This window comes from Hemitrygon akajei, chromosome 5 (assembly GCF_048418815.1).
Source record: "Hemitrygon akajei chromosome 5, sHemAka1.3, whole genome shotgun sequence".
Taxonomy (NCBI): Eukaryota; Metazoa; Chordata; class Chondrichthyes; order Myliobatiformes; family Dasyatidae; genus Hemitrygon; species Hemitrygon akajei.
The window spans coordinates 195204210-195227915 of NC_133128.1; the positions used below are offsets into that span (position 1 = coordinate 195204210).

A 23706-nucleotide genomic window follows, 5' to 3' on the forward strand; every position below is an offset into this window, starting at 1 on the left:
AAGAAGCAGCTTCATATCTACCAGTACTTTTCTCCAGTGGCTTCAGTCACTCAACAACAAGGGTGTCCAGGGAGAGCTAATGCCTGGGCAGATGAGATCTATAGTGAGATCCAGTGGCTAGGAAGCTGGTACTGCAATGCTCCATGGAGAGCGAAACACATGATAAGGCGCAGAAGGTGCCCTCTACCGGTCATCCACTGCAAACAAGGCCCCAGTTGGTGATGTTTGTTGGTACCACTAGACACTGAATTCCGAGGTGGAGAGTGGAACTGCCACTGTCCAACAGCTTTTCCACTTTAAAACTCTCCCACACAGGTCCCCTGTCATTGTTGGACATCAGGGACAACCACCAGACAAGCTCTTGAACAGCTAATACATAGATGACTATTGACCAAGTACTATTAACTGAGATTAGTATAGAACAATGGTCTGAATGGACATGGTGCACCAAAGGATTTGTTTCTGCATTGGACAAGTCTGCCTTATCACGTGTTTTGCTCTCCAGAACCAGCTTCCTAGCCACTGGATCTCACTATAGATCTCATCTGCCCAGGCATTTGCCTTTCTATATACAGTACCTGCTGCATCTAAATGTCACCTTTTAATGCCTTATGTACAAGGAGACAGAGGCTGCTTGAATCTCTAGAATTCCTTCTCTCAGGGCACAGTTTTAAGGTGCTTGGAAGTAGGTACTGAGGAGACGTTGGGTTGTGTTTTTTTTAATACAGAGAGCGGTGAGTGTGTGGAATAGGCTGCCGGCGACAATGGTGGAGGCAGATACAATAGGGTCTTTTCAGAGACTCCTGGATGGGTACATGGAGCTTAGAAAAATAGAGGGCTGTGGGTAATCCTTGGTAACTTCTGAAGTAAGTACATGTTCGGCACAGCACTGTGGGCCGTAGGGCCTGTATTGTGCTGTAGGTTTTCCATGTTTGTAAATTAAATGTCAGTGTTTCTGTTTCTTTTTCCTAGAGAACTGCATAACCCTACATATCTCCGTATCAAGGGTTACCAACTTTCTTTATACCACGTAGCCTTATCATTAACCGAAAGATCCACGGACCCCAGGTTAGGAACTCCTGCTCGATATTGTACTCTGATGTACCCTTTCAACATTTATGTCCAGAACTCCCTTCGCATCCTCTTCATTATTCATATTCATGTCAGAGCTAGACATGTTTCCCTTAGCTAAGTTATCAATACAGTTTATGAATAGTTGAAACCTAAGCACAAATCTCTATGAAGGACCCTGAGAAGGACCTAATTACTTGCAGCACTTGTTAACCAACTCACAATTTATGTCAAAACAATACCTGAGTTCCACATCCTGCAATCTTGTTCACAAACCTCCTGAGTGAGAATATGTCATCAAATACAACACATCCATTACTCTGACCTCCAATTGATCAGTCAAGCATCAATTCCCTTTCATAAACCCACTCCATTTTATAACGTCTTCTTATCACATTCTTCATTATTGCTACCAACACATTCCCAATTCCTGATATCAAGCTAACAAGTCTGTAGTTTCACAAGAACACAAAAACTCAATAAACAGGAGCAGGCTTAGGCCATCAACTCCTTTAAGCCTGCCTCATCATTTAATATAATCATAGCTGATCTACTGTATAAAGCCTCAACTTTCCTTCTTTCTCCATGTCCCCCCTTATTCCTCAATCTACCAAATATTTATCTATCTTCACTATAGTGTTCTCGCACAGGTGTAAAAGAACTCTGAACTAAACACCAAGTTTAAACCAGTCAATGAGGCGGTCCCAGTAAGATTAACCGTTTACTGTTCACTCTTCCACATTAATGTATGGTGAAAACTGTTGATAAAACAATACAAAATATATACAGTATTTGTTTCCTTCTTGACATCACATTTACATCATAAATACTTGCAAAAGTAAAACTACAACAACTATATTACATTAAAGTGCAACATACAGTCAGAATCTACCTACGCCATCGACTGACTTTAAATACACTTCAACACAAACTATCTGCAACTCTTTAAATAACAAAAAACATAAACTTTATCAACCGTCATAACTTTTAACAGGATCAGCGTTAACGTTTTTAATTCAACATATCGATTATCTCATGAACTTACGACGTTGCTTCACTAATGTTTCTAGTGCGTAGAAAGAAACTTTTCTCGCGCTGATCCTGCACACATAAGCCCCCTCCTTCCCGTTTTTCCAAACCGGTATTTTCCCACAAGACGCGGCGAAACCGGGTGTGACGTCATCGCATGCCGCGATATATCACAGACAACGAATTTACTTTAAACAATCTTAACTTTAACTAGAAAACGATAACAAGAATTACTAAAGCAAAAATATAATAAACTAAACAAATGCCATAAAGGCAACACAATCACTTTAAATACTTTGAATAGTTTAGTCTCTACCATGTGCCAGGGCAGAGAATTCCACAAATTCACTCTTGAATTTTAATTATAATCAGACTTTCTTTAATGAGTCACTATTTCCACTATGTTGATGAAGTCTAGTATCAAGCCAATAATAACTGTTAAACCAAAATGGCCCATGGTTCCCTTCCTATTGTCTATCATTTTTTGAAAAAGGGAGTCAGAATGGCTGTTTTCTAATCTTTTGATATTTTCTCAGCATTTGGCAAAGTATGAAACTGATGGGTCCACTCTTCTTTTAGCCATCTCATTGAAAACCCCAGCATACAGTCCATTGGGCCCAGGCAACCAGTCTCCCTTTAGTTCCCCAAGTTGCTCCCACCCCTTGAAATTGAGATTTCTGCAAGTTCTAGCAAGTTATTTAAAATTAGCCATTCTACACTCCCCAATCACTGAGATTTGCTTTGATGAGATTGACTTTGATGATGGTTGAGTGAACTCGGCCTTTTCTCCTTGGAGCAACAGAGGATGAGAGGTGACCTGATAGAGGTGTACAAGATGATGAGAGGCATTGATCGTGTGGATAATCAGAGGCTTTTTCCCAGGGCTGAAATGGTTGCCACAAGAGGACACAGGTTTAAGGTGCTGGGGAGTAGGTACAGAGGAGATGGCAGGGGTAAGTTTTTTACTCAGAGAGTGGTGAGTGCGTGGAATAGGCTGCCAGCAACAGTGGTGGAGGCAGATACGATAAGAGTCTTTTAACAGAATTTTGGATAGGTACATGGAGCTTAGAAAAATAGAGGGCTATAGGTAAGCCTAGTAACTTCTAAGGTAGGGACATGTTTGGCACAGCTTTGTGGGCCAAAGGGCCTGTATTGTACTGTAGGTTTTCTATGTTTCTATGACTGAGCTTTATTCTTAACCTCTGGGGATGCGAATTCCCAAGGTGGGATTTTCTAGAAATATTCCTGAAGCTACAGTTAGAAGTCATCTTGGGTGTTCAAAGTCAGTTAGGTTGCAGTGTCCCTGGCTTGGAAATCAATGTTACTATTGCAATGATGAACAGACATGAGGAAGTCTATGCCACCTCCCAGAAGATACCCATCAATGCCACTACCATTGTGGTGAGAACTAGGAGAAATGGAAATGAAAGTCACACTGGACTCTTAACAGGGCAAATATTCTGCAAGTTCTACCATGAATGAAGAATAGCTGGGATCACCATTGTTGACAGAGAGAGATGTTGTATATCTTGATGGACCATGGCAGCAGTATAGGGGAAGTACTGTGGCCAAGGCTATTTGGTTTTCTATGCTCAATCTAGTACGAATGCTCACAACTTACTGTACGTCAAAGAACCACATGCTGATTACTGCTAACTTGAATCAAGTCAAGATTATTGTCATTTAACTGTATACATGCACACTGCCAAACGAAACAACGTTTCTTCAGATCAAGGTGTAAAGCACAGTAGTACACATAACACACATATAGCACACAATAACTTTGGAAAGTAAGAATTACAGATAAACAAAGTAAAGTGTATAAATTAAATATTGTAAGGTACAAAACAGATTAACCAGTGACACTTCGAATGCGATGCAGCAGGGAGTTCAGAAGACTAATGGCCTGAGGGAAGAAACTGTTTCCCATCCTGACCGTTCTGGCCAGCCTCAGAGTCTCCTGCCTGATGGTAGGAAGTCAAAGAGGATGCTGGATGGATGGGTGGGATCCTTGATAATACTGAGGGCCCCGCATACACAGCGCTCCTGATAAATGTCCCCAGTGGATGATAGGAAGACCCCTATGAACCACTTGCTTGTTCCCACAGTCCTTTGTAGGGACTTCTGGTCCAATGCCCCACTGCTTCTATACCAGATGGAGATGCAAAATCAGCAGAGAGCTTTGACAGTTACTAGTATTTACTTCCTTAATCAGTTGACTTTTGCAATCTTCATCTTCAATTGCTGAAGCATTTTATTTTTAAATAATAAAATTATTTAGAAATCCTGGAAACATTTTCCTCCAAATAGACACAGCAATTTCATAGCTCCACAATTATGAACTCCTTCCTACCTGGCAAGCATTTAAAAGATCAGCTGCTGTTCCTGCACTCTGTGCTCTTGCCCCTTGATTCTGGAGTAGATTTCTTACAGTCTCTTCCATCCTGAAACAAAATAAGGAATTAGCTTTACACGGTGTTTTTATTTTTCCCAGTTGGCTTGCAATCTTTTCTCAATTATTCCTCTAAGAATACGCATTGCTCTGTGACACAAACGAGTTAAATGCTGTGAGCTAATGAAACTTTGAACAAGTTGCAAAAGGGGACAGTGAGCAAACAGAAGATCACGTTTTATCTGCGTCTTCACTTTCTCCCTGTGAGTAAGTGCCAGCTTTCTACTTAATGCCTTCCAACAGAGAAATAATAGCACTCTGAAGACCAGTGAAAAGTGAAGCAGTCACACTGGGTTCAAGTCAGACCACTCAACAGTAATTCATTGTAACAATTGTTCTCAAGTAGGAGATTCAATTTGTGCACAGGTGAAGTAAGTCTCACGTGCTTGGACTTTCATTTTCATCAGAATCTGAGAATTTCATGGAAGACTGACATTGCTCACTGAAGAGCTGAGCAAAAGCAGAATGCTTAAAATAAACAAAGGAACATTTTTGCTGAGAATACATTGTAGATTACTTTATAACTAAACTATTTTTTTTAGTTTAGACACCAATAAGAAATGGAACTCCCAACAAAAGGTAAATAAATAATCAGCATCCATGCAAATTCACAACAAAATGATCATCATTTAATACAGGCATCCACACCACTGAAATCCTTGAGGCTTCACAAACATTTGTGTGATGAACATAATGCAATCATTCAAGCTTCAGCGCTTAAATTGCATATCAGGAATAGCATCAATAGTATAACTGAACTCAGGTCTTATATGCTTCTTTTAATAACAATGAATTTACAATGTTACTGATAAGTTTTTAAATATTTAATGTACAAGGGAACCACAAAAAGGCATGCATTTGTAGTATTTTCCATCTTTAAATTACATAACCTTTTAGCAGCATCTGCACTACAGGCCATATACACAGCAGCATCTAATTAGCTGAGGTTTCACACAGATTTAAAGTGAACAGGACTGACTAATCAACCACTTTCTTACAATTATTCAGTCCTTGTTCATGTCTTTTATTATTCAAGAAGCACAAGATGAATACTTTCACCATCTGTTGACCAAATGAGAATCAGCATTAACCACATCTAATCTACACTTCAGACAGTAGTACGTAGTTTTATGTGACAGACTGGAACAATCCTAGCTCACAATCTGATGTTCATCAAGTCCACAAATACTCCAGGAAGATCCATCTTTACCATAAATATTGGCACTGATTTAGAACAGCTGAAACGCAACCTTAAATTTACTGTCTTCATGTCAAAAAGAATTAGTCAGTCTTCTCACAACCAGAATTTGGAAAAGTAAGCTTTTACCATAATAAAAATATTTAAAATTTTCACCACAAATAAATCAACTAGCTTTAGAAAGCGCAGCATGATGAAATGTATTCTGAACAGAAATGCAATGAGGAAGTGTTCCCAAAAATATATGTATCAGAACAGCTGTGAGAGAAGCTCTGAACCCACCAAATATCTGCAAGGTCAGGGGAGATCATATTCGTTAGTGCAGGGGGCATGGGAACATGACAAATGGTGCAGTCAGTGACTACCCATCATTTCATATTGTCAATGGTGCCCCATTACACGAGCCAGAGATGACTGATGATAGTCACAAGACATAGGAGCAGAACTAGTCCATTTGGCCCATTGAGTCTGCTCTGCCATTCAATCGTGGCTGATTTATTTTCCCTGTAAAGCCCATTCTCCTGCCTTCTCCCTGTAACACCCTTACTAATCAAGAAACAATCAACCTTCACTTTAAATATAGCCAATGATTTGGCCTCCACTGCCATCTGCGACAATGAATTCCACAGATTGAACACACTCTGGCTAAAGAAGTTCCTCCACATCTCTGTTTCAAAGGGACACTCTTCTATTCTGAGAGTATGCCTTCTGGTCCTAGACTCCCCCACTGTTGGAAACATCCTCTCCTCGTCCACTCTGTCTAGGCCTTTCAAGCTTCAATGAGATTTCCCCTTATTCATCTAAACTCCAGCAAGTACAGGCCCAGAGCCATCAAGTGCTCCTCATATATTAACCCTTCCTTTCCAGCAATCATTCTTGTGAACCTCCTCTGGACCCTCTCCAATGCCAGCACATTCTTTCTTAGATCATAGGCCCAAAACTGCTGACAATACCTCAAATGTGATCAGACCACCATGAGGCAGCTAATGCTATATCCTCACATTACATTTTCCTTCCTCAGCGACAGGTTACTATCGATGCAATGCTCCTCAGACAGGATGAAGAGGTCAATACTGCCCAATGCCATTAGGCTTTACAATTCTACCGCCAGGACTTAAGAACTTTTTAAAAGCTATTATTAATGCTTTTTTAATTATTAATTATTAATTAGTGATTTAGATGCATATCATATTTTCTTACTGAGTTAAGTATTGTATGTAATTAGTTTTGCTACAACAAGTGTATGGGACATTGGAAAAAAGTTGAATTTCCCCATGGGGATGAATAAAGTATCTATCTATCTATCTATCTATCTATATCCTGGTCCTCTCAAAATGTGTACATTTGCCTTCTCTACTACACGACTTCAACCTTCAAGTTGACTTTTAAGGGAATCCTCCCAAGTTCCTTTGCACGTCTGATTTCTGAATTGGCTTGCTGTTCAGAAAATAGTCTACACCTTTATTTCTTCTATCAAAGTGCATGACCTTACACTTCCCTGCACTTCCATTTGCCACTTTGATATCCATTCTCCTAATTGTCCAAATCCTTCTGCAGATTCCCTGCTTCCTCAAACACACCTGACCCTCCACCTATCTTTGCGCTATCGACAAACTTGGCCCCAAAGCCACCAATTCCGTCATCCAGGCAATTAACATACAAGGTGAAAAATAGCAGACCCAACATTGGCCCCTGCACATAACACCCCTTTACCTCCTGCCAGTCAGCCCATCTGATATTCATGCTAGTATCTGTCTTGTAATACCATGGGCTCCTACCTTGATTGGCAGCCTCTGGGAGGCACTTTACCAAATGCCTCTAAGAATCCAAGAAAACGACATCCACTGACTTCTCCTTTGATTATCCTACCCGTTATTTCTTCAAAGAATTCCAAAAAAATTGTCATGCAAGGTTTCCCACTGAGGAAACCATGCTGACTTTGGCTCAAGCACCTCCAAATACCCTGAAACCACATCCATAATAATAGAATCCAACATTTTTCCAACTACTGAAGTCAGGCTTAATGGCCTATAATTTTCTTTCTTTTGCCTCCCTCCCATCTTGAAGAGTGGAGTGACATTTGTAATTTTCCACTCCCCTAGAACCAATCCAGATTCTAGTGATTCTTGAAAGAATCACCTCCACAATCTCTTCAGCTACCTCTTTCAGGATGCTGGGGTGCACACCATTTGGTCCAGGTGACTTATCTATCTTCAGACGTTTCAGCTTCCCAAGCAACTTCTCCTTAGTATTAGCAACTACACTCACTTCCTCCCCCTAATACTCTCATATTTCTGGCATTCTGCTAGTATGTTCCACAGTGAAGATTGACACAAAACATTGATTCAGTTCATCTGCCATTTCTTTTCTCCCCGTGAGTACTTTTCCAATGTTATCTTCCAGCAATCGAATGTCCATTCTTGACTCTTTTTTTAACTCTTCAAATATTTAAAAATCATTTTGGTATCCTTTGTGATGGCATTGTGTTTGCTGAACACAAAGTTCCAAACTCATAATGAAGATCTAAATCCCTATCTGATATAGAGATCTATGGGTACCCTCATTAAGAGCAGTTATACTATTGCCACCTACTCATCAAAGGCTAGGTCACTTTTCTGTTTATCCTCCATGGCCAGTTTAGTTGTCAATACCACAATTTGAATGGTGGGCCCCCACCCTACCAGGAGGAGATACTTCCAGCTAATAAGGTAGTTTAAGTACAGTTCACTTATCTTTAGTGATACAATTTAAATTTAGATAAAATTAGTAAAAAAAACATTTAAAACTCAGCGGATTTCCATCTTATAAAAGATCTCCAAATCACAAACACTTTCTAAAACACAGGTGTAATGCCTATAGGCTAAAAAGATGTACTGTACCAATGAGTTGCAAATGAACAAGTCATCTGTCACAGAAATTGAAAGCAAAGGAATAGATTCTAATTCACTCCATCTTTCTGTCATTCTTCCTGATGTTTCTTGACCCTTCCTAACAAACTTGACTGCTTTCTAACATTTATACTATTTTTTGCCACTTGGGTGACTTCACACACGTGATATTTTTTCAGATACATTTTCACACGAGTGGTCTAAAAGCTTTTGGAGACATTCACAATTGATGCCCTGAATCTGACTCTTTAAGTACATAAATATTCCGACTATTGATAGATCATCTATTTGATGTGTTAAGTGATATTATAAATCTGGTCTGCAAACTTCATTGAATTAACTAATATAGCCAGTGTTGTCCGGTTTGATGTATGCCCAATTAACATAACCCCATTGTTTTACACTGCATCTCTTAAGCAGCCAGCCCCACGCTGTGGCCAGCAATTTCTGCTCTACACACAGTGCTATTCATTTGTAATGTTATCCTTTGAACTTCAGACTGATTACTGCTTGCCATTTACATTAAAAACTGAAAACTGGCTCCCCTTTATAACAAGAAGCTGAACAAACAATATTGGGTGGAAGTTCAAAATTACTTGAAGCTTACAGCTGCTAAGTTAGAAAGCTGAACATGGCAAAAATAAATCTCCTTGGCCCTGGAAAGTGAATATCTATCATGCCTCTTTTATATTGGCTAGCTTACCTTCATAGTTAACCTTCTCCGTCCTTATTGCTTTTTAGGTGCTTTCTATTTTAAAAGCTTCCCAATACTCTATCTTCCCACTATTTTTGCTATATGCTCTCTGTTTTTCTTTTATGCTGTCTTTGACTTCACTTGTCAGCGTCATCGTCCCTTTAGAATGCTTCCTCTTCTTCGGCATGAACTGATCCTGGACCTTCTGCATTACTCCCAGAAACTGCAGTTCTTGCTGTTCTAACGTAATTTACTTATAATCTACTTTGGCCTGCTCCTCTCTCATGTCGATGTATTTATGTTTACTCATTCATCATATTGATACAGTTGATTTTAGCTTCTCCTTCTCAGAACGCAGGATGAATTCTATCATATTATGATCACTGCCTCTTAAGGGTTCCTTTATTTTATTCTTGCTTATCAAATCTGGTACATTGCACAGTATCCAATCCAAGATTGCCTTTTTTCTAGTGAGCTCAACCACAAAGTTGCTGTAAAAAGGCATTTCATAAGGATTTCCACAAACCACTTCTTTTGGGATGCAACACCAACCTGATTTTCCAAATCTATCTGCATATTGAAATCCTGCAAGACTACTATAACATTGTCCTTCTTATATGCTATTTTTATTGTTTCCCATTGTAATTTGTAGCCCATAGCCTGGCAACTGTTCAAAAGCCTGTATATAACTCCCATTAGGGTCTTTTCAACCTTGCAGTTTCTGAACTCTACCCAGAACAATTCTACATCTTTCGATCCCATGTTACTTCTTTCTCAGGATTTTTTTTTCCAATTTTACCAAAAGAGCCACCTCACCCCCTTTGCATGCTTTCCTGTCTTTTCAATAAGTTATGTATCCTTGGATATTTAGCTCCCAGCTTTCAATGACGACTGTGTGATGTCATACCTGCCAATTTCTAACTGTTCTACACATCATATACCTTATTCAAATATAACACCTTCAGTCCTGTATACATGATCCTTTTCAAATATGTCTCCATGTTACAGGAATTTAAATTCTTATCCCTTTTTAATGCTTTTTGTCCTTTTTTTATTGTGGAGACTTCCATAACCTCTCCTGCATGCATCCTCCCTTTTACTTTATCCATACTTTTAAATGCTGTTGGGTCCATGCCGACGTGCTACTTAGTTTAAAGCCAATTCACAGGATTTCCCTGAGATTAATATTCTATCTGGGTGTACCAAGATGGTCAAATAACTTGCTTGCTTCTAGAGAGGATGGTCTGAGCAGGTCGCTGGTATGAGAATTCTATATCCACACTAGTTCGCTTAACGGTACACATGTATGAGAGATTATGCCACAATCAGGACTTGTCAAAAACTAAGTTATTGTTTCAGAATCTATGCTATAAATTCAAGAGCAAAACGGTCCCATGGGAACTTTAAGAAAACTGAATTTTTCTTTAGTGGAATTAGAAATGTCTCTGTTGACAATATTCAAGTTAAGTTCAGTATAACCTTTGACAGCACATTGAATTTACAGTTTCTGCAATGCCAAAGACTTCAAAAAGCTCAGCATTCACATTATCAATTTTGTTCTTCATAGTTACAGTACAAATCAAATTTACATGACCAGTTCCCAGATCACTTCATCCCCCTTTCTCCTCATCCACTCTTCCTTGAGCAATCTGCAAATACAAACATCACTCCTGCATCACTCCTGCATTCTAACAGTCTTGCTCTCTAATCTTAATCAACAATGTTAGAAGTTACAAAAAAACAGATGCTAACAGCCTAAAAGACATTTTTGTCACAGCTGGAAGGTGTAAACCCAGACCAGCAAAGACTTTGGCAGATAATGGCGCAGGAAGGCAGCAGTTTTGACTTCTTTATCATTGGTCAGAGGACACGCATAGCAAAAGTACGTTGTAGGAAATACAGATTACTAAGTGGCTTTTTTGGAGTCTCAGACATATGGACAGATCGTGGCAAGCTTTGTCTGTCCGATTTGCTCACTAGTAATGAATTTGGATTCATTCCTACCAAGCAAGTCATTCTGCATGTTTGGCAAAAATCAAAAAATTACACTGATTGCAACAAAGTAATATTGTTTTTGTTTTAATTTAAGCAAGGCCTGATTTTACAGGGAAGTATTGTGTGCAGTTTTTTTTACCTACCTACAGGAAAGATGTCAATAAGATTGAACAAGTGCAGAGAAAATTTACAAGGATGTTTCTGGGACTTGATGACCTGAGTTAAAGGAAAAGGTTGAATAGGTTGGGACTTTATTCCCTAGAGTGTGAAAGAATGAGAGGAGATTTGATAGAGGTAAACAAAACTATGAGGGGTATAAATAGGGTAAATGCAAGCAGGCTTTTTCCACTGAAGTTGGGTGGGACTACAACCAGAGATTATAGGTTAAGGTAGAAAGGTGAAATGTTCAAGGAGAACAAGTTAGGGGACTTCTTCACCCAGAGGGTGCTGAGTGTGGAATGGGCTGCCAGCATGTGGTAGAGGCAGGTTCAGTGTCACCACTGACCAAACTTACTGCTTTCCCTGCTTACAAGCTCCTGAAGAGGGAGCTGCATTCTCTGAAACTGTTGATAACAGTGTAAAAACAGACAGAAATTCTGTGGGTCATAGTGTTAGAGTAATACAGCACAGAAACAGGTCCTTCAGCCCATGCCGACCACAGCATCCTCCCTGCTAGTCCCAGTTGCCCACTTTCAACCCATAATCCTCCAAACCCTTCCCTTCCATGTACCTATCCAAATCCTCAAATGATTTAAGTGTGCCCACCTCCCACTGCTACTGACTGCTCATTCCAGGTACTCGTCAGTCTCTGTGTAAAGAATTTAAATCTCTCACTCTTACTGTGTTTCTGTACCCTCTTGTTTTTAATTCACACCTCTGGGGGAAAAAAAGCTATGAACCCACATCCCTCATGAGTTTATAAACTTCTGTGAGGTCACCCCACATGTTCCTGTGTTGTGGGGAGAAATGATTCGGTGTGGCCAATCACTCCCTGTAACTCAGGACCCCAGCCCATGCATCATCCTTGTAAATCTCCAGGGCACTTCACCACTACTTGTTTGCCGCTGATCATAAACTCAAGATTTCTAATTTCTCCAAACAATTTTATATAATCTACATTTATTACTGATTGCAGCTTGGTAAATTTTAAAATACTCTTGCCAATTTTTGACTGTGGTGCTTTCAAGAATTCATTTTGTATGAAATTAGAGTCATAGAGTTACAGAAAAGTACAGAAAAGAAACAAGCATTTGGCCCATCTAGTCCATGCTGACCCACTTACACTGCTTACTCCCATCGACCTGCACTGGAAACATAGCCTTCCAGAGCCTAACCAAACTTGTCTTACACACGGAACTCAAGCTCGCATGAATACTTGTGCTGGTAGCTTGTTCCACAGTTTCACTTCCCTCTGAGAGAAGAAGTTTCCCTTCATGTTCCCCTTAAACTTTTCATATTTCACCCTCACCCCAACACCTCTGGTTGTAGTCCCACCCAACCTCAGCAGAAAAAGCCTGCTTTATTTACCCTATCTATACCCCACATAATTTTGTATACCTCTACCAAATCTCCCCTCAATCTTCTATGTTCCAAGGAATAAAGTCCTAACCTATTCAAACTTTCCCTATAACTCAGGTCGTCCAGTCCCAGCAACATCCTTGTAAATTTCCTCTGTACTCTTTCAACCATATTTATATCTTTCTGTAAATAGGTGATCTAAATTGCACACATTTTTGCCAATTTTTGTCTGTGATGCTTTCAATGACTCATTTTGTACGGAATTATTTCCAATAAAAATCTCTTGATCGCAGTTTTCCCTCTAATTTGTAATGAGCAGTGTGCGCAAAAATCTTGTGCTGTGCATTTTTTTGCCCAGTGACAGCATCATGTACGCACTGAATTTTATATATAGGGGCATTCATTTTAACAGCTAGCAAAACACCGCCAATAAGAATTTTGATCTCCTCTGGGTTCGATCGTTTTCACTCTCGTTCATCTGCACCCTCACAAAACATATGTAACAGGCCTGTAGCGGGTAATGAAGGATTTTCTTGCAGGAGCTTTAGCACACCATCCATGTGTGATTTGCTTGTTAAATGATGCTTCAAAAAGTCAAGTTTCCAAATATCACTCCACTTCATCCACTTTTGCATTACACACAGGTAACACCAGTTTCTGTATTGTACATAAATATTTCTCATAGCTTCATGTTCCTGACCTTTCGTTGCAGCAGCTTCTACTATTACAAGCCTCCAGTCGTACTGTGAGTGTTACTGTAAGGGCACCTGAGTGAGGCGGGACTATGACATCAGTTTGCTTCAGCTTTTTACACAGGCATAGTAGTGAGAGAGGAGAGCAGCTGCCAGAAATTCAGCCATGGTCACTGAGATGGTTTGGAACTCTTTTAAGCCGAAAAGATTGGGTTAAACATCGGCACACAGTGCACAACGAATGTGAGACTGTCACTTCGTATAATTCAGAGGAGTGGATTTTGGGGCCACTTGTGTTAACCCTGGGTATGTTATGTGGTAACCTCTCGAAGACGATATCCCTGTGACAGGTCGTTTTTGGTGATAATTCGTATGTGGATTTGGAGCGGCTCAACGGATAAGATTTTCGATGACGGTTATTCCGTTTATCTGTGGAATTTGATGTAATTGCCTTTTCTCTACGTTTCACCCTGGATTACAAATATCTCTCGCCCATCATTTATTACGTGGATGACTGAATTTTCCTACTTTACCATCTCAAGACTCTAAACCTTGTTCCCAAGCTCAATAGTTTGGGAGTTACATTTACACACATATATACACATAACACTGCTAACTTTTGTTTATCTTGGTTGAGTTACTATATTATAAGTAAATATTAGTAAAGAAAGTGGTTTTAACATTAACACCTGACTCAGTGTGAGATCTCTTGCTGCTGGTTTGTTTCTAAATTGTTACAGTTCATAACACTGTTTCATTAAACCATTCCTCTGTAAATAAGCTAGCTGTTCCTTTGTGCTTCACACACTTTGCTTCTTTGGAAGTCAACTTAGTGAATCAATAATTTCTTCAATAAAAACTGTATAAATATGGCAGTTGTAAATTCTGCAGACAAATCATCTCAAACTCCATGTTGCCAACATCATCCACCTCAGAAAAAGGAGAAGGAAATGCGATTAGAAACATAGAAACATAAAAAAAACCTACAGCACAATACAGGCCATTCAGCCCACAAAGCTGTGCCGAACATGTCCTTACCTTAGAACTACATAGGCTTTACCCATAACCCTTTATTTTTCTAAGCTCCATGTAGCCATCCAGGAGTTTCATAAAAGACTCTATCATATCTGCCTCCACTACTGCCACCGGCAGCCCATTCCACAAAATCATCACTCTCTGCGCAAAAAAACTTACCCTGACTTCTCCTCTGTACCTACTTCCGAGCACCTTAAAACTATGCCCTCTCGTGTTAGCCATTTCAGCCCTGGGGAAGAGCCTCTGACTATCCACAAGATTAATGCCTCTCATCATCTTATACGCCTCTAACAGGTCACCTCTCATCCTCCGTTGCTCCAAGGAGAAAAGGCCTAGTTCACTCAACCTGTTTTCATAAGGCATGCTCCCCAATCCAGGCAACATCCTTGTAAATCTCCTCTGCACCCTTTCTATGGTTTCCACATCCTTCCTGTAGTGGGGTGACCAGAACTGAGCACAGTATCCAAGTGGGGTCTGACCAGGGTCCAATATAGCTTCAACATTACCTTCTCGGCTCTTAAACTCAATCCCCCAATTCATGAAGGCCAATGAACCGTATGCGTTCTTAACCACAGAGTCAACCGGCACAGCAGCTTTGAGTGTCCTATGGACCCGGACCACAAGATCCCTCTGATCCTCCACACTGCCAAGAATCTTACCATTAATACTATATTCTGCTATCATATTTGACCTACCAAAATGAACCATCTCACATTTATCTGGGTTGAACTCCATCTGCCACTTCTCAGCCCAGTTTAGTATCCTATCAATGTCCCACTGTAACCTCTGACAGCTCTCCACAGTATCCACAACACCTCCAACCTTTGTGTCATCAGCAAATTTACTAACTCATCCCTCCACTTTCTCATCCAGGTCATTTATAAAAATCACAAAAAGTAGGGATCCCAGAACAGATCCCTGAGGCACTCCACTGGTGACTGACCTCCATGCAGAATATGACCTGTCTACAACCACTCTTTGCCTTCTGTGGGTAAGCCAATTCTGGATACACAAAGCAAAGTCCCCTTGGATCCCATGCCTCCTTACTTTCTCAATAAGCCTTGCATGGGGTACCGTGTCAAATGCTTTGCTGAAATCTATATACACTACATCTACTACTCTACCTTCATCAATGTGTTCAGTCACATCCTCAAAAAATTCAATCAGGTTCGTAAGGCACAACCTGCCTTTCAAAAATCCATGCTGACTATTCCTAATCATATTATGTCTCTCCAAATGTTCATAAATCCTGCCTCTCAGGATTTTCTCCATCAACTTACCAACCACTGAAGTAACACTCACTGGTCTATAATTTCCTATCTCTACTCCCTTTCTTGAATAAGGGAAAAACATCTGCAACCCTCCAATCTTCTGGAACTTCTCCCGTCCCCATTGATGATGCAAAGATCATTGACAGAGGCTCAGCAATCTCCTCCCTCACTTCCCACAGCAGCCTGGGGTACATCTCGTCCAATCCCAGTGACTTATCCAACTTGATGCTTTCCAAAAGCTCCAGCACATCCTCTTCCTTAATATCTACATGCTCAAGCTTTTCAGTCAGCTGTAAGTCATCCCTACAATTGCCAAGATCCTTTTCTGTAGTGAATACTGAAGCAAAGTATTCAATAAGTACCTCTGCTATTTCCTCCAGTTCTATACACACTTTTCCATTGTCACACTTGATTGGTCCTATTCTCTCATGTCTTATTGTGTGCGATCATGAAATATACTGAACATGCCAATGCGGTAGAGGGTGACAACGTTTTGTGTGCAGTTCAAATTCCTTTCTGCACCAGTAGCAAAGGATGAGTGTGCACATGCACCCTAGGGTAACATTGCTTGATAGCTTTATCATGAAAAGCTGAATTAAATATATTTATATTGAGTATTGCTCATCTGTCTGTTTGCTGATAACAGCATTTTTTTCTGAACATGTAGCTAAAGTTTTGTTTTGTATGTAATATATAGGATAGAGAGAAATAATCAGAATGTGGCTGAAAAGGGCAAATTGGTACTGTTCACGCCGATTAGTTTTGGATTTTACCTGGATAAGGGGTATGTAGATATTCTGCTTTACCAGGGAAATGAGGTCAATTTATAGAGTTGAATATTTGTAGAGTTAAAAAAATATAATCCGGTTGAAAAAGCAAACTTAAGGTAAGTACAATTAAAAGATGCTTCTTCGAGAACAGTGTGCTATTTTTTTTCAGACTTCCATACATTCACAAGAGGTGCAGAAGCCAATATTCGGATGTCCTGATGAAAGGTCTCAGTAGACTATTTATTCCCATCTACAGATGCTGCCTGCCCTGCTGAGCTCCTCCAGCATTTTGTATGTGTTGCTCTAGACTTCTAGAATCTGCAGTACCTGTTGTCAGCTAACATTTTTCTTCATCCCAGGCATTCCATTAGGATCAAGGATAATTCACTTCCATTCCAGTTCTAAGAAACTGAATATACAGTTGTGTGGGTAATCATCACACACTGGCTGTTACAAGGTATTGATCAGATGATTGATCCAATGACAAGGAAATACAAGATACCTGAAGACCAGGCTCTGTCACAAACTTAGTACACACAGGGACAGGCACCAGCATGACCCTCAGTCCACTTGCTATCAACATTTCCCATCACCACATCCATTCAGTCCTCTTTGATGTCTCCCTCATTCAGATTCATTTATTTATCACACACAGTGGAATTCATTGTTTGCATCAACAACAAACAACCAAAGGATGCGCTGGGGGAGCCTGTGGGTGTCACCACACATTCTGGTGTCGACATAGCATGTCCACCATATTCAGTAGAACAAGAAGCAACAGAACAAAGCAAACCCCCTTCTCACCCACATGCCCATTGGTACGCACTCCATCTGCCTCTGGCCCTTGAATCAGAGACTCTCAGACCCTGCAGAAGCAGGGGCAAAGGCGGGTTACTCACGCCTTAAAACCAGTCACTTCAGGCAGATGGGGCATCAGCCGTGGTTGGCAGCTCATCTGGAAGGAAAACTCTGATTTCAAACGTCCACTATCTTGCGGCTATACCCACTCATGGGGAAGGCTTCAGAAGTAAACCCTGAGGAAAAATCTGGAGCTGGAGTCCCTAAGGCAGTTGTATGTTGAGTTCAGAGCTAACTTGCAACTCCTGCAATTCTGCTGCTACCAAACTGTATGGGTCTCTGTCATTCCCTTGGGTTCATCAGAGGCAGGGAGAGGGGGAGCCTGTTACATGGGCAACTACATATTGTACTGCCCTAGCTTATGTACCTAGACAGCTAGGATGCAACATCCATGGTTGACTCTGACCACTAGAGGTCTCAGAGACAACATCAGCTATAAACATAGAAAACCTACAGCACAATACAGGCCCTTCGGCCTACAATGCTGTACCGAACATGTACTTACTTTAGAAATTGGGAAGACCTGGGAAAATGCCTCTGTTTATCCACACAATCAATGCCTCTCATCAGCTTATTCACCTCTATCAGGTCACCACTCATCCTCTGTCACTCCAAGGAGAAAAGGCTGAGTTCACTCAACCTATTCTCATAAGTCATGCTCCCCAATCCAGGCAACATCTTTGTAAATCTCCTCTGCACCCCTTCTATGGTTTCCACATCCTTCCTGTAGTGAGGTGACCAGAACTGAGCACAGTACTCCAAGATCAGGGTCCGATATAGCTGTAAGTTAAATAGTTAGTTGATAATTCAGAAAGAAAGAAAAAAAGAAATCAAAGGAGCAAGTTGGCAAACCAGTACTGATAATATGAATAACTAAACTTTACAAACCTGAATCAGTTACAGAGCATACACTATTCAAACTCAAACACATCTAGAAACTTTTCCTGCTTCCTCCTGAAATGCTATGTACACTGTTATTTTCACTATTCCTTTTAACTGACTAAAATTCTTTAAAGCAGGTGCAATCTGCCAATGGAATGACAACATCAGGTATTAGAAACAGATGTCAGGTGGAGCTTACAACTAAATTATAGCAAGCACAATATTCTCGGACACATAAGGTGAAATAGACAGTATCCATTGATAATCTAGCAAGTTTTAAAGACTGAGGCAGATTTCATTCCTTGGTCACATACCAAATGCACCAATGCTTTTCTGATAAAATATGCTGAGATTTAAACATCTCTTTGAAAGTTTTTTTTTCCTTGTATCTACACTGGAATTACAGAGAAGTATTTATTTATGGATTATGCCAGATCATGAATGTATCTTAGAATATTTAACAGGAGAAAGGTTTAACAGATCCAGAGGAGAGTACCACTAATTGTTTCATAATTGGGTCTACATATTGTGAAGTGTCATTATGTTTTCATAATCTTGCATCTTCTGCAGTTCAGTTCAGAACCTCTTTTAAATGCGCTTACATTTTCTAAACATCAATAGAAAATCAAAATCTGAAATTTAAACCAGCATGAACATTTTTAGACTGTGTTCTGCAAAACTGCTTGAGTCAAGCACAAGATATCAATAAATGCATTAATATAAGCATCACACACAAAATGGTGAAGGAACTCAGCAGGTCAGGCAACATCTATGTTAGATAGTAAACAATCAATGTTGCAGGCCATGGCTCTTCTTCAGAACACTTCTCCATGGATGCTGCCTGACCTGCTGAGTTCCTCCAGCACTTTGGGTATGTTGCGTTGGATTTCCAGCATCTGCAGATTTTCTCATGTCTGTGATCATGTTACCTCTGTTAATAACTTGGTTTTGTAAAATTGTGAAGAAGCTCAATTCCTTTGAAGGTTAGTAATTAAGTTTAAAAATATGTCAATATTCAAAATTATAATGAACAGATGATGAGAAATATCCAATAACCGGAAATTGACAAACTACCTGTATTTACCACTCACCTACCCACTGTGTCTGAGGTTAACTTGGATGAATCTTTAAACTGCATCTATCAAGGCAGCTCTAACCAGGTCAACAATTTACAGATCATTACATGGGAATGGTCTATGGATTCCACTACCAAAGAAATGTTGAAAAGAACCGAATAGCCAGCTAGGTAACATCTGATGCTTAGCTAGTTCAAAGCTCAGAGTAAATTTATTATTAAGGTACATATATCTCACCATAAACCCTGAGATTCAGTTATCAAAACCCTTGAATGTTTATGATTCTCAAATCAAAGTATTAAATATATATACAGCATCAAAAACTGTAAACATTTATAAACAAATAGACAAACTCACTTTATTATCAAAAATAACTAATTGACAAATGACCTCCTCCCTCACAGCCATGACCTACCACTAAATATCGTGCACGGTGACAAATAGAATTGCTGATCTATGTACAATGTACATATCTATGTACAATGTATATACTAACTTCCATCATAATGTGGAGAAATTGCAGGAAGTTAGTGCTGTAGTGCTCAACTCTAAAGGATAGAAATTATCGTTAAGTACCTCCCAGGAGGATTTTAGGCATGCTTGCATAGCAATACACCCATATTTCTATGCAGAGCTGCTGGCATTTCACAGGGAAATCTGCATAAATGCTGATACTCGGCAATGAAGAATCCACTGCAATATTAATTCTGCCATAGCAGTTGCCTCCAATACACTGAACACTACACTCAATGGCAATGTCCTTGGCATACTTAACTACCACACCACAATCCTACATCATAATAAATATTGGACAAATTATTTGGAAAGCCATCTTAATTTTATATTTTAAACAACTTTAACCTTATTTCAAAAGTCACTCAGTCATGCAATTCCAAATTCACTTATTCAGATTGGACTTTGATTGTAATGTACCTCACTGGCTCAAAAATTTTCTCTAATTAAAAGTTTAGGAAGCAGACTGGTTACATTTTAAACTTGCTAAGTGAAGTATGAGCATAATGATGCGGTTATACTTGTCACTGTTAAACCAGCTACCTAAAGCACGTTTGCTGCAGACCACACAGGCACACAGAGATCAGTTGTCTTTGCCTCTTCCGTCTAACTTTCCTTTACAATCTGTGTTTTTGAGGATTGTTATTCTGAGCTCCAGAACTCCCTTTTCAAACACATCAATTTCAATGAGTCATTAGCATTCAGCCACACCCAAGTAAGTTTTATCCAGAAGTGTTGAGTGATAGATATCACTCTTTGTGTCTGTCCACACTATGAGTGAATGTAGAGACCCACCATGTTACACCGAGTATACTATCAGCAATGCCAATCACTTCCATAGGGGTTACCCATCTAGAACTCAGGAGGAAAGAAGTTTGTACATTTGCTTTGAATTTCTTTAACATTTTAATTATTTTCAAAGTAGCACTGTGACTGTAGCACTGTAACTTTAGATATTCAAAAAAGTAGCAATTTTTGTCAGTTATTCACAAGAATTGTTATTGGAAACAATTCAGAAGATGTGTAGCTTAGGTGGATGATGGTTGGCTGTGCTGTTCTCCAATCTTGGAAATTTACTTGCAAACGTTTCGTCACCACGCGAGGAGACATTGTCAATGTGTTGTTGATTATGGTGTGTCCTCTGCGTGCTTGGTCTTTATATACTTATCAGTCAGCTATTGGACATCAATCAACAGTGCACTGACAATGTCTCCCCGCATGGTGATTAAACATTTGCAAGTAAGTTGCCAAGATCAGAGAACAACTCAACCCAACCAACAATTGCAATGAATTTCAACAGACATATAAATCCTTTCAATTTGCATTGAGAGGAGGTGAGCCTCTGTTCCCAGATTTGCCTCCTCTTACAGTCAGACAGGGCCACACAATTCCAGGCATGGAGGGTCAACTTGATCAACTCTCTGCAGGTGGTCAAAGCAAGTGAGAGTGTGTGGGAGTTGAGAATCCAACTCAGTAGCTAAAAGTAGCTGAAGAAAATGCCATTTCTATACAGATTCAAGGAATGATATGGTGATTGCAAGCATGGATTATCTAATGCAGTTTCTTTAACGACAAGCACCACAGTGTCACAGCTTGTCAAGCTGCTATCTGTAGAGTTTATGTATTCTTCCAATGATCTTGTGCACTTCCTGACCCTCTGATTTCCTTCACATCCCATGGGAAATTGCTTCTCATGCAGGGTTTCCCAACCTTTTCTATGCTCTGGACCCCTATCATTAACTGAGGAGTTTGTGGACCCCAGGTAGGGAACTCCTGCTCTAGTGTGTAGCTGAGAAATAGAATCACGGAGGGGTTGATAGAAATGTGAAAATAAAAGATGGGATTAGTGTAAGGGGTGTATGATGGTCAGTACAATTCCGAGCTACAGCATTACTATGCTAGTTGCTAACTGGATTCTAATCCTATCCCATTTAACTTCTCTTTTGCTCTGTTTAATTCATCAACTGAAATGACATTTGTTATTGTTCAGGAGGAAGGATGCATGATAATATTTTTTAAAGCATTTCTTGTGATGCAGCTGTTAAATGTGCTAGATCTGAACCCTACAATTTTATAACCACAGGTGAAATAACATTCAATACGTTATCAGTGTTTAACAACCTAATCCCATCTGCCTGCACATGCTCTCTATCCTCTATTTGTCTATCTAAATGCCTCGTAAACATTACCTTTCTATCTGCTTCCAGCACTTCCCCTGGCAGCACATTCCGGAAACCTATCACTCTGCATGTTAAAGAAAACTTAGACCATAAGATCATAAGATATAGCAGCAGAATTAGGCCATTTGTTCCATCGAGTCTGCTCGATCGTTTCATGATGGCTAATGCATTTTTCCTCGCAGCCCCAATCTCCTGTCTTCCCTCCCAAATCCATTTATGCCCTTTCATTCTTTAGATTTCTAGTGAAAACCAGCCCAAAACTCTCAAACGTTCCTCATATGACAAGCTGTTCAGACCTGGAATCATGTTTTTGAACCTCCTCCTGTTTTATTTATATATATAAACAAACACGAACTAAATTAGGACTCTTTGCCTTGTAATTATACGCTCTCATTATTTATTGCTGTTTATTTATATTTGTATTTACACAGTTTGTTGTCTTCTATGCTCCACTTGCTTGCTCATTGATCCTGTTATAGTTACTATTCTACAGATTTGCTGAGTATGCCTGCAGGAAAAATAATCTCAGTGTTGTATGTGGTGACATATATATACTCTGATAATAAAATTTATAATAAAACTCTGAACAAATTGAAAAGAGGGTCTTATGTCAGTGTAACAGAACTCTTTCCATATTCCCTTCAGGATATTCCAAAAGCTTGACAACCGATAAAATACTTTATAAGTGTAAAACAAAGACAAACTTGCCTTTTGTTGTAAATAATAACAAAATTGCAATTCTGTCAAGCCAAATAAATAATTTGACAATGCAGTCACTGTGGTAACATTGGTATCCCATAACCCCATTGTATATAGCTAACTCCTACAGAGAGCATTATGATAATTATCGGTTTATCTGTGGAGAAGGAAAAAGGCAAGGTAATTAGGTGACGGATGGACAGAAGCTCACATAGAGCAGTGGGATATGTAAGAAAATAATTTCCTGAGAAACTATTATATCACTATCACAGTCTGTGTCAAAAGTGGTAATAAATTAGCATATAGGAGGGAGATTGAAAATTTGGCTGAGTGGTGCTACAACAACCTCTTACTCAAAGTCAGCAAGACCAAGGAACTGATTATTAAACATAGAAACACAGAAAACCTACAACACAATACAAGCCCTTCGGCCCACAATGCTGTGCCGAACATGTACTTACTTTAGAAATTACCTAGGGTTACCTATCGCCCTCTATTTTTCTAAGCACCATGTACCTATCCAGGAGTCTCTTAAAAGACCCTATCGTATCCGCCTCCACCACTGTCGCTGGCAGCCTATTCCATGCACACAGTGTAAAGACTTACCCTTGACATCTCCTCTATACATACTTCCAAGCACCTTAAAACTGTGCCCTCTCGTGTAAGTCATTTCAGCCCTGGGACAAAGCCTCTGACTATCCACACAATCAATGCCTTTCATCATCTTATACACCTCTATCAGGTCACCTCTCATCCTCCGTCACTCCAAGGAGAAAAGGCCGAGTTTACTCAACCTATTCTCATAAGGCATGCTCCCTAATCCAGGCAACATTCTTGTAAATCTCCTCTACACCCATTCTACAGTTCCCACATCCTTCCTGTAGT

At 39.8% G+C, this 23706-nt stretch overlaps 1 protein-coding gene across 4 annotated transcripts in view; it reads right to left on the reverse strand.

Annotated features, from left to right (window-relative positions):
- The window catches only part of nckap5l (NCK-associated protein 5-like), an 883389-nt gene that overhangs the window by 421312 nt on the left and 438371 nt on the right, over positions 1-23706 (reverse strand). For all 4 annotated transcript variants that reach the window (XM_073047595.1, XM_073047596.1, XM_073047597.1 and 1 more), the window contains one exon: positions 4454-4544. In XM_073047595.1, the coding sequence (XP_072903696.1) occupies positions 4454-4544 (91 nt within the window). The remainder of the gene's footprint in view (positions 1-4453; positions 4545-23706) is intronic.